The following is a 15,173-nucleotide window of genomic DNA, read 5'->3' on the forward strand; positions in this document are numbered from 1 at the left end:
AGTTTTTAATATTTTATTTGGATTTCTGAGAGGGAGAGATTGTGCTGGGGGCATGTTGCCCCCAAGGCTGATGTCCAAAGCATCTAGGAGCAAATGTGAGTTCTCAATGACATATTTATAACTCTTAGCTCAGGCAGTTAAACAAAGGCAGGGGGGTGGAGTCCAAACTCTAGTGAGTGGGAATCTCTAGGCAGGGACCATCAATCTGGTTCTGACAAGTTGGGGGATAGGACCATAAATTCTTACAAACTGGGAGTTAAGGGAGTGTCCAGCTAAGAGCCCGGAAGTCTGGATTCCCCCTTATCTTGAGTTTATACATTGACAATTTATAATCTTAGAATAAGTAGCCCTGAGTTATATCAGTCTTAATGAACCGGAGGTGGAGTTGCAGCTAAGGTGATTGAGGCAGAACAATCAGAGAAACTGAGGCAGGACAATAAAAGGGAACTGTGGTTTAGAAATAACCATTTTTAGACTATATGGAAAATATATTAGACAAGGAATAGACAGAAAATCAAGGTTCATATGAAAAGCTTGGAAAAATCTTGGACCTCATTGTCTCCTTCAAAAAAGTGATCTAGAAAATGTGAACAACAACTAATCCCTATGCCTGCTTTCTCATCTTTACAAATTTTATTTTTACTATATATATATGTGTGTGTGTGTGTGTGTGTGTATATATATATATATATATATATATATATATATATATATATATATATATATATATAAAACATATGAGATCTTTGATGAAGGTACAAAAAGGGAACAAACAAACAGGCTTTTACAGATGCCATTCCATAATACTACATCTTTATCGTCACTGATTGTAACAAACTGGGTAAATCTTTCAAGTATTCTGGGCTGTAGTTTTCTCAGCTATAAATCCCTGACCTCCCTTCCGGTCCTAATATTCCATATATTTTTGACCATCCCTTATTTTTAAAAAATTAACCTTAATTTCCACATTAAACCCTTCTTGGGAAGTTACTGAGCTCAGAAACTCATACCTGGATATTTCACAGTATTCTAGCACTGTTTTAGGCACAGTGTCACAGTGATTAGGGCACTGAACTCTGAGTTAGAAAGACCTGAATTAAAATTTAGCTGTGTGACTCTGTGTCAGTTTCTTTACCTCAGTTTCTTTACTTGTAAAATGGGAAGATTAAAAACATCTCCCAGAGTTGTTTTGAGGATAAAAAGAGATAATTTGCAAAGAAGTTTGAAAACAGTGCTATTTAAATACTAGCTATGGCTATGAATAAAATGTCTATGAAGGACAATTGAAGTTCCAATTTACCCAGAATTGTTTTCCTGCCTTCAAATTAGGCGGTTTCAATTGATTCTTTAAAAATATGCTAACATTAGGGATTTGGGTGAGGAAAATAAATCCTATTCTCAGCCATTCTCAGAATTGTTCCAATTAAATAGAAAAGTCACCTGAAGGTTTTTTTTTTTTAATTGCAAAATAACTGAAGCAAAGCCATCCATGAGAGAAGTAAGGATATGTGATAGAGATTTTACTCCATTCACTGAACCTGAGGATAATCATGGACATATTATACTACTGGAGTCTGTCTGGCCTGAGAAAGTTAGAGGGGATCAAAACAGTCACCTAAATAGAAGAGCAAAAAGAACATTATAATGCCCAAATTTGCAGGAAGAAGAATAGTGTGAAACTATCACATTCTGGAGAGATCAAGTGAGATAAGCCATGTGAAAATGAAATCCCATTTTAAGTAGAAATTGAATCCTGCCTCAAACCTGTTTTAAATTAGGTGCTATTTGCATTATGATGGGAAAAAATTTTGTCTTCCATTTAATCCTTTCTTCTATTTGTTCCCTCCATTTACTGTGTTCTTAATGTATTCTGGTACACCTGCTCCATTTGTTACTTACTGCCTGAAAGCATATCTCTCCTCTGATTGCTTTTATACATTTAAATTCAGATCTCTGTGCTTACTCGTCTGCTTTTAAAGATCTCTGTCACTGAAGTGCAAATTATCCTTTTTTTTGTTCTGATTTGGGAAATAAAACTTAATCGAAACTTCAATACTCACTTGATATAATCATTTAAATCCCAGCTTCTTGAATTGTTGTTTAAACCTTATATGAGGTCTTATAACTGAATGTGGGGATTGCAAAACTGTAATTTATTATCAATAAATGTTTGATTTGTATACCTATCTTATATACCTATATACCTGGAGTCATGTAAAACTATCTCCGACAAAAAAGAGTCCTGGGTGAAAAAAGAAACACCTGAGAAATTTTCACATGACTTTGGGTATATAACTGTATAAAATAAGTACAAATCTAACATTTACTGATAATCAATCATAATTTTGCGACTCCCATATTCAGGTACCCTACTCACAGTTTGAGAAGCTTTGATTTAAATGATGGCCAATAGTCCTCAGTTCAATACTACCCTCTAGTGGGAATATGTTGATTTGGATTTATTTCATAGTAGAATAATGTATTAAAAAGATGGGCTTTTTCTTTCCCCCAGAAAGAAAGAAGTTTGGGGTTATAAAAGAGTCTTGTTTTTCCCAAGAGAAGTCAATTCTGCTCTCGTTTTGAGCCCAATTTAGTTATTTTCAGCATCTTCCAAATTATATATCCTGATATATAGCTCAGAGGTCAATAGAAAGGAGCATGGTGGGCATGAACTGGATGCAATGTATAACATAGAAGACCTATGAGGAACTAGAGTAAAAAATGTGTTTTCAAAAATACGTATGATCCAAAAAGAGCATGGGATGGTTATGAGGTGGCAACAACAAGAGATAATGCATCATTTAACTGAAGGCTCCATTTTTTGCCTTGCACTCTTTTACCTCAAACTCTTAATAGTCTTGCAATCAGGACAAATCCCTTCACCTTTCTCATCCTCAGTTTCCTCATCTGTAAAATGGGAGTGATATCAGTCTTAAGGTTACTGTGAAGTTCAAGTAATATAATTTACTTAAAATGTTTTAAAGATTGTAAACCCCTATACAAAAATCACTTTTATTAATCTTTTGTTGTTGTTGTTGTTTTTCTCAAAGCCATTAAAAAACGGGATTATACTAGACGATCCCTGATGATTTCAAGTGCCTTGTCCTTTTTCTTTCTTTTTGATAGTGAAACTTGATTATACAGTAATTGCTCAGAATTGGTTTGTCCCAGCCTTTAATTGCTAAGCATGGATAGGTTTTTGATCTCAGTTCACATAAGGACTTGTCATGTGGCCCAACAGAGGGAATTTCCTTAATCTGCTTCCCTTAATTGCGGTGAGATAATGATTGCTTTTTGGCGAGATGGGTGCTGGTGATTTTGAAATAAATATCAGCTAAATTGAAGGTCATGTCCTCAGACCCCAGTCTGCCTTTCTCAGCACAGATGTTGAATGTGAATTATGACTGCGGTGTTATCACTTATTGCCAAAACAAACACATGCAATCAATTCCCGAGACTCAATTACCGTTTGCCTTTTTTCAACTTAATTTTTTTCATTTTTATTATGAACATAATTATCATCAAAAAAAGAAAATTATATATTAAAATCTGGCCATCTGTCATGCAGATTTTAAGAACATTTTAAAATTAAACATAGTAACAAAACTATCTACTTATGTATCTTTCTGAACTGTTTTTGGTTTTCTTTTGTGTATTTTAAATGTTTTATTAATATTCCACTTTTTAAAATCTCACTAACTTCCCACTAATTCAGACTTCATTCTTTCCCACCCCAGAAGTCCTTTCTTATAAATATCAGATATTTATTATTGAATTACTGTCTTATCTCAGTTCTTTGCTTCTTTTTTTTGCTGCCTGATTTGTTCATTGAAACATCCTTAACACTTTTATTAAATCAGGGGCGGGGAAAATAAAAGAAACCCCAAGAAATTAGGTTCATTTTGGCAGCAGCTGTGATAAAAACTAAACTGTGAGAGAAGGGTGAAAGTGGTGATTAAAGTAAACTTGGAGTGTTATCTGAGGATTTCAGCTAATTTTTCCATTGCTGCTCCTTAGCAATATTGCTATTAAAATTGGCTATACTTTTTCTTGTTGAATTGCATCTTTGGGCAAATACTGGGATAGTAAATAACAAATGTGTTTCTATATCAGATTGTAAATCTGTATCAGAATGAAGCTTGAGATTGTTGAAGACACTGCAGTTTCCCAAATACAATACAACCCTTTCCCCTCCTGCTTAATTCTGGGATGTTTGTCATCCATTTGCCATACCTATCCCAGATAAATGCGTTGATGGGCTAAATTGGCTACTCATTGATGAATCTGGGTGATACAGTGCAGGGACTGCTGAGTCCGGAATCAGGAAGACTTGAATTCAAACATGGCCTCGGATGCTGTGTGACTTTGGGTAAATAACTTAACCTCCTGTTTGCTTCAGTTTCTTCATCTGTAAAATGAGGATAATAATAGCACTTCGCTCCCAAAGTTGTTATGATGATCACATGAGATAAAATGGTAAAGAATTTAGCATAGTGTCTGCCATATAAATATTTTCTATTGTTATTGTTATTACCCATCCAATTATATATCATAATCTGGGCATCCACTTGTTTTTTCTGTATTGAGAGTTAGACTGCTCTTTCTTAATGATTTATGGATAACTTTTGCTTTAATGCCACAGTAATTTCTGGATAAAGCACCCCAAGCACTCAATGAATATTCCCTTGGCAAAAAGAAAAACAATTAAGCAGAACCGGCGATCCTGTCTGGCAGTGTAAGTAATGTTCTGTAGCCCAGTTACCCACTTCTCTAGGAAAGGATAGGGACAAAACTGATCTCTGAATGATCATGGATTTTGTTTGGAAATCCCTGTAATGTTCTGGGAATTAAGACAATAGCCATGATGTCATGCCCGTATCTTGTCATAGACCCAAGAGCAATGAAAACTGGCTGGTCCAGAGAGGATATAGTTTATGAAGCTTGTGGCATTAAAAGTTATTCTGAAGGAAAAGAAGGTGAATTGGTCACCAGTACTGAAAGGAAGAAAAAAAATGATGATCCCATGTTGGTCCATGAAATAGTAAGCAACCTAGAGCAAGGTTATCAGGGAACTGGGTAGATCTTATATAGAGGATTTCTGGAAGGAATTATGGATTCTTAAGTTGAAAAGGATGTTAGTTTCCAAAGAGTCCTATTCAAATCCCAGAAAGGAAACCCTACCATATTATTAATAATAATGATAATCATAATTTGCATTTATTATTAGTGCTTCAAGGTTTGCAAAGTACATTACAAATAATTACTTATTTTATCCATTCTACAGTCCTAAGAGGTAGTTGCTATCATCTCCATTTTACAGATGAGGAAACTAAGGCAGATAGAGAGATTAAGTAATTTACTCAGAATCACACGGTTAGTAAGTGTCTGGGGTCGGATTTGAACTCAGGTGTTCCTGAGCTCATCCATCCCTTTCGTAGTCACCCAGCTTTTGCTTGAATACCTGCAATGATGGGGAACCCATGACCTCCTGAGGAAGCCCATTCCATTTATGGATAACTCCAATTTTCAGGAAGTTTTCCTTGACTGAATCCAGTAGTTTCTTTCTCAGGAAGTTAGAGGGGATATAGAAGAGAAGATGGAAGGAAGGAGAAGTGAATCTAGTCTAGGTCAAGAACATAAAGAAAACACCCAAAATTTTAGAACCCTGACCATGGAATGACCAGTAAGAAATGAGTGGTGTCAACTCTTGTCATAGAGTTGCCAAGATAAGGAATTAAGCATATATTTTTAGGCATGGCCAATAATTTGAATTTTTTTTTGTCTGTTACAAGAGAGTATTCTATTTGGGATCACAGGTGGGGAAATTGTAGGAAAGTCATAGCAATATCACATCAATAAAGTATACATAAGTGAATCTAGAGGTTGTCATTTTAATGACCAAGCTTGATCCCTACAAAAAGATAAGAAAGTATATTTTTCTCCTTCTTTGCAGAGATGGGAGACTATAAATATAGAACATTGTTTGCCCTTAGATATGGTCAATGTCTTAATTTTGATGAGCTAATTCTTTTTTTCCTTTGGTTTTCGGTCTCTGATATCAGGGATGACTCACTGGGTCTTGAGAAGGGGGGAAAGGAAAGTGAAGGAAAAAAAATATAGGGTGAGAATCTGTCTGGGGAACTAGAAAATGAGTAAATTTCCTCTATTCTTTTTTTTTTTTTTTGCTGAGATAATCGGAGTTAAGGACTTGCTCAAGGTCACACAGCTAGGAGGTGTTAGGTATCTGAGGTCACATTTGAACTCAGGTCCTCCTGACTTCAGGAGTGGTTCTCTATCCACTGTACAACCTGGCTGCCCCAATTTCCTCTATTCTTGCAGGTCAGGTACTGAGAAGTTGAAGGATCCAGAATCACAACACCAGGATTGTCAGGGGCAATACTTGATCCCTGGTTTTGAGACTAGCTCTTTATCCATTTTGCCACACTGTCTGTCAAAAACAAAAGAACCCCATCCCCCCCTCCACAAAAACCTCTCCTTACAGGGTTTTATTTGAGATATCTGGAATGCTGATGATTTATGTGGATTTACTTTATATCCTGCTACTTTATAAAAATTATTGTTTCAACTTTTTAGTTGAGTCTGTGGGATTAAAAAAAAAACTGTAATAAAGCTTCTCAAAACTAAGTTCCTAAAAACAAAATTATGTTTAAAACAGCTCTACCTCCTCACCTACTTCAGTGTCAGAACAATTCATGCATGTAGCTTTTGCTGAAGTGGGTATTAATTTTACATCTCTGAAAATCCTGTGGTGGCAGCCGCAGGAGAAAGTATGGACAAATCAGACAAATGGTCTGATTCATCTCTTGTCAGCCAAGATCAGCAGCTGAGTGACTACTCCTGTGTTCCTCACTGCAATGACTCAGGGCTTTCAATTTGCTTTGGACACTTTACAACAGACCTCAATTCTCTTGCTTTATTTAGTCTATTTCACTGGGAATCAGGTGAAGTTCTGATAATTTCCCCCCATAACTTGTTATTGAATAAGAATCTCCCATTCAGGTGGCACTTATCCCTCCCTCCTTCTCTCCCTCCCCCCTCCCTTTCTCTCCCTCTTTTTTTCTCTCCCTCCCTTCCTTCCTTCCTTCCTTCCTTCCTTCCTTCCTTCCTTCCTTCCTTCCTTCCTTCCTTCCTTCCTTCCTTCCTTCCTTCCTTCCTTCCTTCCTTCCTTCCTTCCTTCCTTCCTTCCTTCCTTCCTTTCTATTTCTTTCCTTTTTTTCTTCCTAACTTTTCTTCTTTCTGCTTCTTCCTCCTTTTCTCCCTTCCTTCTTTCTTTGTGAAACACTAGGATCCATCTGGCTCCCCCTTAAAACTTTGAGGCAGACCATGAAGTCATATTGGCTTTCACTGAGGATCTTATTCTGAACTTCCAGTTTTGATTGATGAACTTAAAAGTTGAATCCACTCAATTTATTAGATTGGAGAGAACATGGGCTCCTCTCTTAATGGAATTGGTACTAGGACTTGGATAGGAAAATGAGATTAATGTAGCTCCTTGAGGAATAATAATAGTGATAATATTAAAATAGTAATATTCTGTCCTTACCTGGTCATTTAGCACTTAGAATCTCTCTTATATACTTAACAGGTTATTTTTCACTAGCTATTTTCATCTATATTATTTCCTCCCTTTAGTTATAAGTTCTACAAGAGCAAGGATCCATCTTATTTCATCTCTGTACTTTCTTGCTCAGCACACAGTAGGCTCTTAAAGAAGTGTCTATCAGTAAAGGGCAGCCAGATGGAGCATTGGCCCTGGATCAAGAGGATCTGAGTTCATATCTAACCTCAAACACTTAATACTTCCTAGCTGTGTGATCCTGAGCAAGTCATTTAACCCCAATTGCCTTGCCAAAAAAAAAAAAAAATCTATTGAATAATCAAAAATATCTGCTCTTTTATAGTGCTTTACAATTTGCCCCAAAGTTCACATACATAATGTTATTTGCACCTTCCTATAAGCAGGTTTTTATTATCTTCATTTTCTAAATAGGGAATCTGAGAATAGAGAGATTTTGTGATCCATCGAGGCTTTCACGGTGGTTGAGCAATCCTGTGCCTGGCAAACAAGTACTTACCAAATGCTCTTTCATTCACTCATAGGGATTACCTGATAACCTGATAAGAGTGTGTCCCGCCTCTGTTGTGTAATCTGGGATTGCTCTATGGTTGCCATAGTGCTCTTTAGGAAACCACACGTGGATACACACAGGTACACATACATGTACCCAGAGTGACCTTAGCCTAGATTTAGGTATTGTGCTTAAGAGGAGGAAAATAATTGTCCCATTGTACTCTGCATTGTTCTGACCACATCTGGAGGAGCAGTTTTGTTCAGGTTTTTGTTCACGATCAATTAATTGGATGCTGTCCAAAGTGGTGATGGTGGTGGAAGGTCACCATATGAGGATCAGATGAAGGAACTAAATAGTCTGGAGAAGATTACTGGGAAAGCAATAAGTGTTTGGGGGAATATCTGAAGAACTGTCACATGGAAGAAAAATTAGACTTGTTTTTTCCAGTCAGTCAATGAGCATTTATTAAGCACCTACTGTGTGCCAGTTACTGTTTGGCCTCTGAGGATAGGACTTGGAACACAGAAGAACATCCCTACTTGATATAAGGACCAATTTCTCAGAAATTACAGCCTTCCCCAAATGGAAAGGGCTGTGTTAGAAAGTTATGAGGAAGTTTTCCCATGCTGCAGATTTTCAAGCAAAAACTATATGACTGGGGGCAGCTAGATGGCGTAGAGGATAGAGCACCAGCTCTGAAGTCAGGAGGTCCTGAGTTCAAATTTGACTTTAGACACCTAACACTTCTTAGCTGTGTGACCCTGGGCAAGTCACTTAACCCCAATTGCCTCAGGATAACAAAATAAACAAAAAACTATAGGACCACTTTTTCAGTTATAGAAGGGATCTTTGTTCATGTAATGGTTGACCCAGATGGTTTCTTAAGTTCCTAACTCTAAGAGTCTATGCAAGTGCATTGGTGATTAACTAACTTCTTCTAAGCTGGATGTCACCTCCTAATACAAGCCCTTTCCTCGACTCCGTTAGTGACCTCCCTTTCAAATCATTTTGTATTTCTTTTTATCTCCTTATACACGTGCATGTTGGTTTCCTCCAATAGAGCTGAAGCTCCTGGGAGGCAATGATTATTTCATTATTGTCTTTGTATCTCCAGAAGCTGGCACAGTATCCTCAGCAGGTAGCTGTGTAAGAAATACTAATGACCACCCTGCCATTTACTGTTTGCGATACCTGGGAGTTACATTTCCTTATCTATAAATAGGTAATAATAATTTTCACATTATCTACCTGCATAGGGTTATTCTGAGGAAAACTCTTTGTAAACTACAGAGTTGTATTTTTGTTATTCCTCAGAGATTATCGTGTGCCTCCTTGGCCACTTAGACATTGATTGGAACAGACTGAGAAGGTGATGAAGAGCCAAGGTGACTTTGAGGCTTGGGTGTCTGGGAAAATATACCATCCAGAGGTATAGGGAGGTTGGGAAGAAGGGAATGTTTTAAGGGACAGGTGAGTTTGTGTGGAACATTCAGACAAGAATCTTCAACAGATACTTGGAGGTGTGGGACAAAAGCTCTGATTAAACTGATTAGAGGATTTGGTGAGCAAAGGGCTTTAAAATGTTTATCTGTAAAGCCAGATTAACTCCGTATAAACATCCTATATTTAAATGAACTATCTTGTTATATAATATGAAACTGTTAAAAAAAAAAAAGCCCTTGCACAACTTTATTCTTACATAGAGGCAAGCTGGTTGTTCAGTAAATAGAATGTTAGACATGGAGTCGGGAAGTTGTAAATTCAAGTCCAGCCTCAGAAACTTTCCCTAGCCGTTTGCTGCTGAGGAGGAAATGACAAACTATTATAAGATCTTTGCCAAGAAAACTCTATGGACAATTTGAGCCACGGGGTCACCAAGAGTCAGACATGACTGAACAACATTGATAAGTTAGTCTTAAGATCAGAATTAAAAGTAATTTTTTTTATGTGTGTGAGGCAATCAGGGTTAAGTGACTTGACAGCACGTAAGTGCTTAGTGTCTGAGGCTAGATTTGAATTCATGTCCTCCTGACTCCAGAGCTGGTCCCTTATCCACTGTACCACCTCACTGCCCCTCACTCCCAAATCACCTTTTGCCACAAATTTAATTCGAGAAATACTATTATGTCTAAGAATTATGCTAGGGGCTAGAGATACAGAGATGAAAAAATGAAAAAGCCCATGACTTTTAAGAGCTTACAAATAAGGGATGTGTGCTATATTATATCCAGACAGGTGCCATAGGAAAATTTGAAAAGGGAGATATAATTTTTCAGCTGGGGGGATGGGAACAAGTTTCATGAAGGAATTGGAACTGCAAGCATAAATGTGCAGGAAGTGAAAGGAGAGGACAGCGCAAGACCATGTCAAAGCATAGCTAATTGTCCAATTTGGCTGAACAAAGGACTGCATGAAAGGGTATATTTTATTTGCTGGTAATAGGAAGCTATTGAGGATTTTTAAAAGGGAAGTGATATGGTCACACTTATGGATTATGGAGAATGACTTTGGCTACTGAGTGTAGGATGGATTAGAAAGGGGGAGACACTGGAAGCAAGGTGACCAGTTAGTAAAAAATAGCTAACATTTATATAGCACTCGCTATGTGCCAGCACTGTGCTAATTGCTTTATAACTTGATTTAATCTCATTTGATCCTTATAACAACTCCAGGAGACAGGTGCTATTTTTAATCTCCATTTTACAGTTGAGGAAATTGAGGGAGAGGTGAAGTGACTTGTTCAGGATCATGAAGCTAATAAATATCTGAAGCCAAATTTGAACTCAGATCTTCTTAATGACAGGCCCATTGTTCTATAGTTGTGAGGCTATTACAATGGTATAAACAAAGTTCAAATTATAGTGGTTATCTATGTAAGTGAAGAGGAAAGGAGACATATGACCAATACTATAGAGGTATTTAATCTGAATTAACTGCTGATTGGAATAGGCTATGAAGGAGATGGAAGTTGAAGGTGAACTTGGGTTCACTGAGGAAATAGTAGAGCTGTCCAAAGGAATAGGAAGGTAGGGTATGTTTTATGGGGCAGATGAATTTCTGTGGAACATTAAGGAGAGGACATTCAGCAAATAATTGGAAATATGGGACAAGAGCTCCAAGCCTGGGGTTAAGTATTTAAATTTATTTGATTATGCTTTCCACAGAGGTGACTGTCATAACTGTGCAAAGTAAATGAGTCTGCCAAGAAGAGAGGGAAAAGACATTAGAGAAGAGGGCCAATGACAGACTCTGGGGGGAAAGGGGGAGATCTGTAGTAAGAGACTATAAAAAACATGAAGAAACTTTGAGGGAAAGCAATGCCATAGAAGCGAAGGAACAGTCCTAAGATTTAGCTTTTGGAGGACCTCAGAAGCAATTTGAATCTGATACTTTCAGAAAATAAATGAAGAAATGAGAAACCAATCAAAGCATCAAAAATGAATTTAGAAATATAATCGCTTGGGAATTAGGAGGTTATTATTGGTAACCTTGGGAAGAGCAATTTCATGAAAACCAGATTTGGGAAGAGCATTGAGGAGTTAATGTTGCGAGGTAAAGAAGGGAAGAAATAGAGATTACTCTTTCTTATGGATTGTTTTTTCCTTATTAAACTATGCCTAAAATGAATGACATTTTCCATGTTTCTATCAATTAATCAATCACTAAGCATTTATTAAGTTTCTATTATATACCAAGCACCGTGAGAACAGGGAGATAAATTTGGTGCAGTGGAAAGAATGTTGGACTTGGAAGGTAATTTTGCCCCAGATATTTACTAGTTGTGTGGCCAGAGACAAGTCATTTTGCTTCTTTAAGCCTCAGGTTTCTCATCTGTAAAATGGGTACATTACTACTAGTCTTACCTCCTGGCTACTGTAAGAATCAAATGTGATCATAAAGGGTGTCCCCCCCAAAAAAAAACACTTTACAAATGTCAACTATGAAACAATTACCTACCTGTTTATTCTCTTTGGAATAGCAATATGATCAAATCCCCACATGCAAAGATATTTTTTTTCCTCCTGGGCAAAAAAAGGTCATGTGACATAGAAAACAGAGGTGAGAGTATCTGAATGTCTTTTATTAATTTTTTTTCACATTTATCCTATTTGTCATTAAACACAACTTTATCGGACAGTTTTAAAACCATTCTTGTAAATAAGAAAAAAAGAGCAGCATTGGACAAAATAAAAGGGACACGATGTAGTAGAGTTGGAAAAAAAAAAAGCCATCTCTTCAAAAAAGCAAATTTTGAACAAGCAAACAGAAGACGGATCCCCTGGGAATGATTACAAACTCAACAGGACAAAAAAAGGGGGCAACAGAACTTTACGACCGGGGCCAGAAATAAAACAAAAACAGCAGCAAGATGCAAAGTGCAGGTGTGCCTAGAATTTATCCCCACAAACCATTTGGGAAATTGATGCGGCCGACTAGTCTTTAGATAAAGTGACGCGTTCTATTTGGAAACGAACATTCAGTTACAGTTCTTGCAGGTTTTCTATTTTGTTTCAGGTTACTTTATATCTACTTTACAGTGACTTTTCCTGGAACAAAGGATGTATGCAATACATGGTTGGTTATGAGTCCTTACATCTACGGGAGAGACCTTACCTAAGTGGTAATGATTGTGACTTTGTTTCCTTTTAGCAATGAACAATGAGAAGCTGCAATCTCTGCTCCCAGAAGTCCCGATACCCCTTTCCCTTTTAGCTAGAACACAAAACCAGCAAATTTCCCTATCAGATCCTGCCTTACCTTCAGTGAGTTGATTTGTTCTCCACCCTCCCCAAATGACCAAATACCTGTTTGACCATTTCCCCAGTGCACAGACTGACAAACTGACTGTTTGTGATTCTTCTAGGATTTATTTCACCATCCCCTTCCCATCCCATCGCTTTGGTCCTTTGGGGAAGGGAGACCGGCAACGCTCGGGAGCAGGATGTTTACACGTGGTGCTCTAGGAAACAGACCCAATGTTGTAAATTCTATTTAAAAGGCATCCCACAGGGATGTGATATGAGACTGGGAGGGATAATCCAGCTGATGGTGCCTTTCCATTTGTGATCACTCTGTTCACTGATCTTTCCTTCTTTTTTACAGGTTAGATTTTAATTAAAAAAAATACACAAATGTTTGCCACTTGGTTTAGAGTTTAAAAACTGAGAACTAATTTTACTGTGTTTACAGCTCAACAGTAGTAAGGTTAATAAGAATAACACATACATTTCACTGACAGGTTCATCTTTTTGGAATTTCACAGAATAAAACTGCATTCTGGTGGTTCTTCCCCCCCCTATTCCCACCAAAATGAAGTGAGTCCTGTACCTAACTGGAGATACTTAAATATTTCTTTGACCATTTTCATTCTACTATATTATGAAAATACCAGGCTTCAAGCAAGGTACTAATAAATACTTAATTAAAAACAAATAAACAAAATCCCTGAACTCCAACACAAAACTTAAAAAACCCTCCCCTCCCCACCCCAGCCCACCCCCCATAAAGGCCTCAGCATCACCCTGACATGGCAGAGATTTCATAGTCACTGGCAGAGGTGATGGGCTTCCCCATCATCCGGATGTTCTTGGCGTTGGTGATCCTGGCCATCATGCACACTGGCTTGTCAAAGTATTTCACCAGGGCGGGCTCAGTTAAAAGGGAAGCCAGAAACTGCTCAAAGGTGATGGCCCAGTCCCTGTCCAGGCTGTTACTCCGAGGAAGGGCCGCGGCGCTTCGGCCGCTGCGGACCAGGACGGTGTCGTCCCCGATGTCCTCGCAGTGCAGCTTTTCCTCCTCGTGGGAGCCCGCGCTCAGCACCGAGTAAGATGACATGGAGCTGTCATCCTTTGTGTCGTCATCGGAGATGAGCATGGAGGACCCGGCCCCGTTGTCCCGGGGAGAAGAATCCTCCAGCTTGATGTCCTCCATCTGCCCGCCGAGGGGACCCTCGGAAGGCTCCTCGTTGTCCATGGCCAAGCTGGTGGGGAGCAGCTCACTTGGCTCCACACAGTAGGGCTGGCCGGGGGCTTTCTTGGGGAACAGCATGCTCTGGATACCCTGGGCAGAGGGATGACTACTGCTCCCGCCCTCGTTCTCTTTGGCTGGCTGGGGGATAAAGAGTTTGCCCACTTCTCCGATCTCCAGGAGCAGGCTGGTCACTGCGGCCGTGGCGTGGTATAACTCCTGCTCGTTTGGGTCTTCGCTAAACATGTTGTACATTGTCTTACACAGTTCAATAAACTGTCCCTGGGGATAAAACAGATGGCATTTTATCATTATCAACGTATGGTGGTCTGATCTGGCAAGAGAAAGCCATTAAAAATAATTTCCCCTGGAAGAAGTCACTCAATCACAAAAACTTTCTTTTTAGCTTATTGTAATATGATGTCATCATAGAAGAAAGTTTCTTAAGCTGTTTTGTGATTTGCTATGGACAGTTTTGCTAAAACTCATGGATACTGTCAGAATATATATATATGTAAATGTATATATTTATATATAATCTATATCTACATATAATATAAATATATGTAAATATATATTTATATGTAATAAATATATCTATACTTTGAACTTGGGTCCTCCTGACTTCAGAGCTGGTACTCTATCCACTGCGCCATCTAGCTGTCCCAGAATTATATTTTTTATCAAAATTTTATAAAAAATGTTAATCATGGACTCCCTAAAATCTATCCACAGCTTCCTTAACATGAATCCCATGTTAAGAATCCCTATCCAGTGATGTATCATTGAGAGAAATTTCTGAAAGGAAGTCATCTCAATTAACCCACTCATTTTTTCCTCTTCCAATTGAGACCTAAAGAGGTCTCACCCAGATGGATATTAAAAGAGCCAAGATTTGAACCCAGTATCATACTGATAATTCAGTATGATTTTTTCATTCTTCAAGTTCCTTACTCTTCTGATTATTCACCCATCTACTCAAAGCTTCATTAGAATGACCAGGATTTCCTACCCATAAAGTACTGTATATTTGTGCTTAAAAAGGCTTTTTATTTATAAGCTTGGTTATTTTGGGATTCAGGGGGCACTCATGATGCTTGTACTCCTTAGGTG

The 15,173-nt window shown here is 38.1% G+C and overlaps 1 protein-coding gene across 1 annotated transcript in view; it reads right to left on the reverse strand.

Moving 5' to 3' along the window:
- Positions 1 to 12,153: 12,153 nt before the first annotated feature.
- TBC1D9 (TBC1 domain family member 9) overlaps positions 12,154 to 15,173 on the reverse strand; it is a 113,656-nt gene continuing 110,636 nt past the window's right edge. The window contains exon 21 of the mRNA XM_051967231.1: positions 12,154 to 14,342. Within this exon, the coding sequence (XP_051823191.1) occupies positions 13,611 to 14,342 (732 nt within the window). The 3' untranslated portion in view covers positions 12,154 to 13,610. The remainder of the gene's footprint in view (positions 14,343 to 15,173) is intronic.

Source organism: Antechinus flavipes, chromosome 6 (assembly GCF_016432865.1).
Source record: "Antechinus flavipes isolate AdamAnt ecotype Samford, QLD, Australia chromosome 6, AdamAnt_v2, whole genome shotgun sequence".
In the NCBI taxonomy this organism is placed as follows: Eukaryota; Metazoa; Chordata; class Mammalia; order Dasyuromorphia; family Dasyuridae; genus Antechinus; species Antechinus flavipes.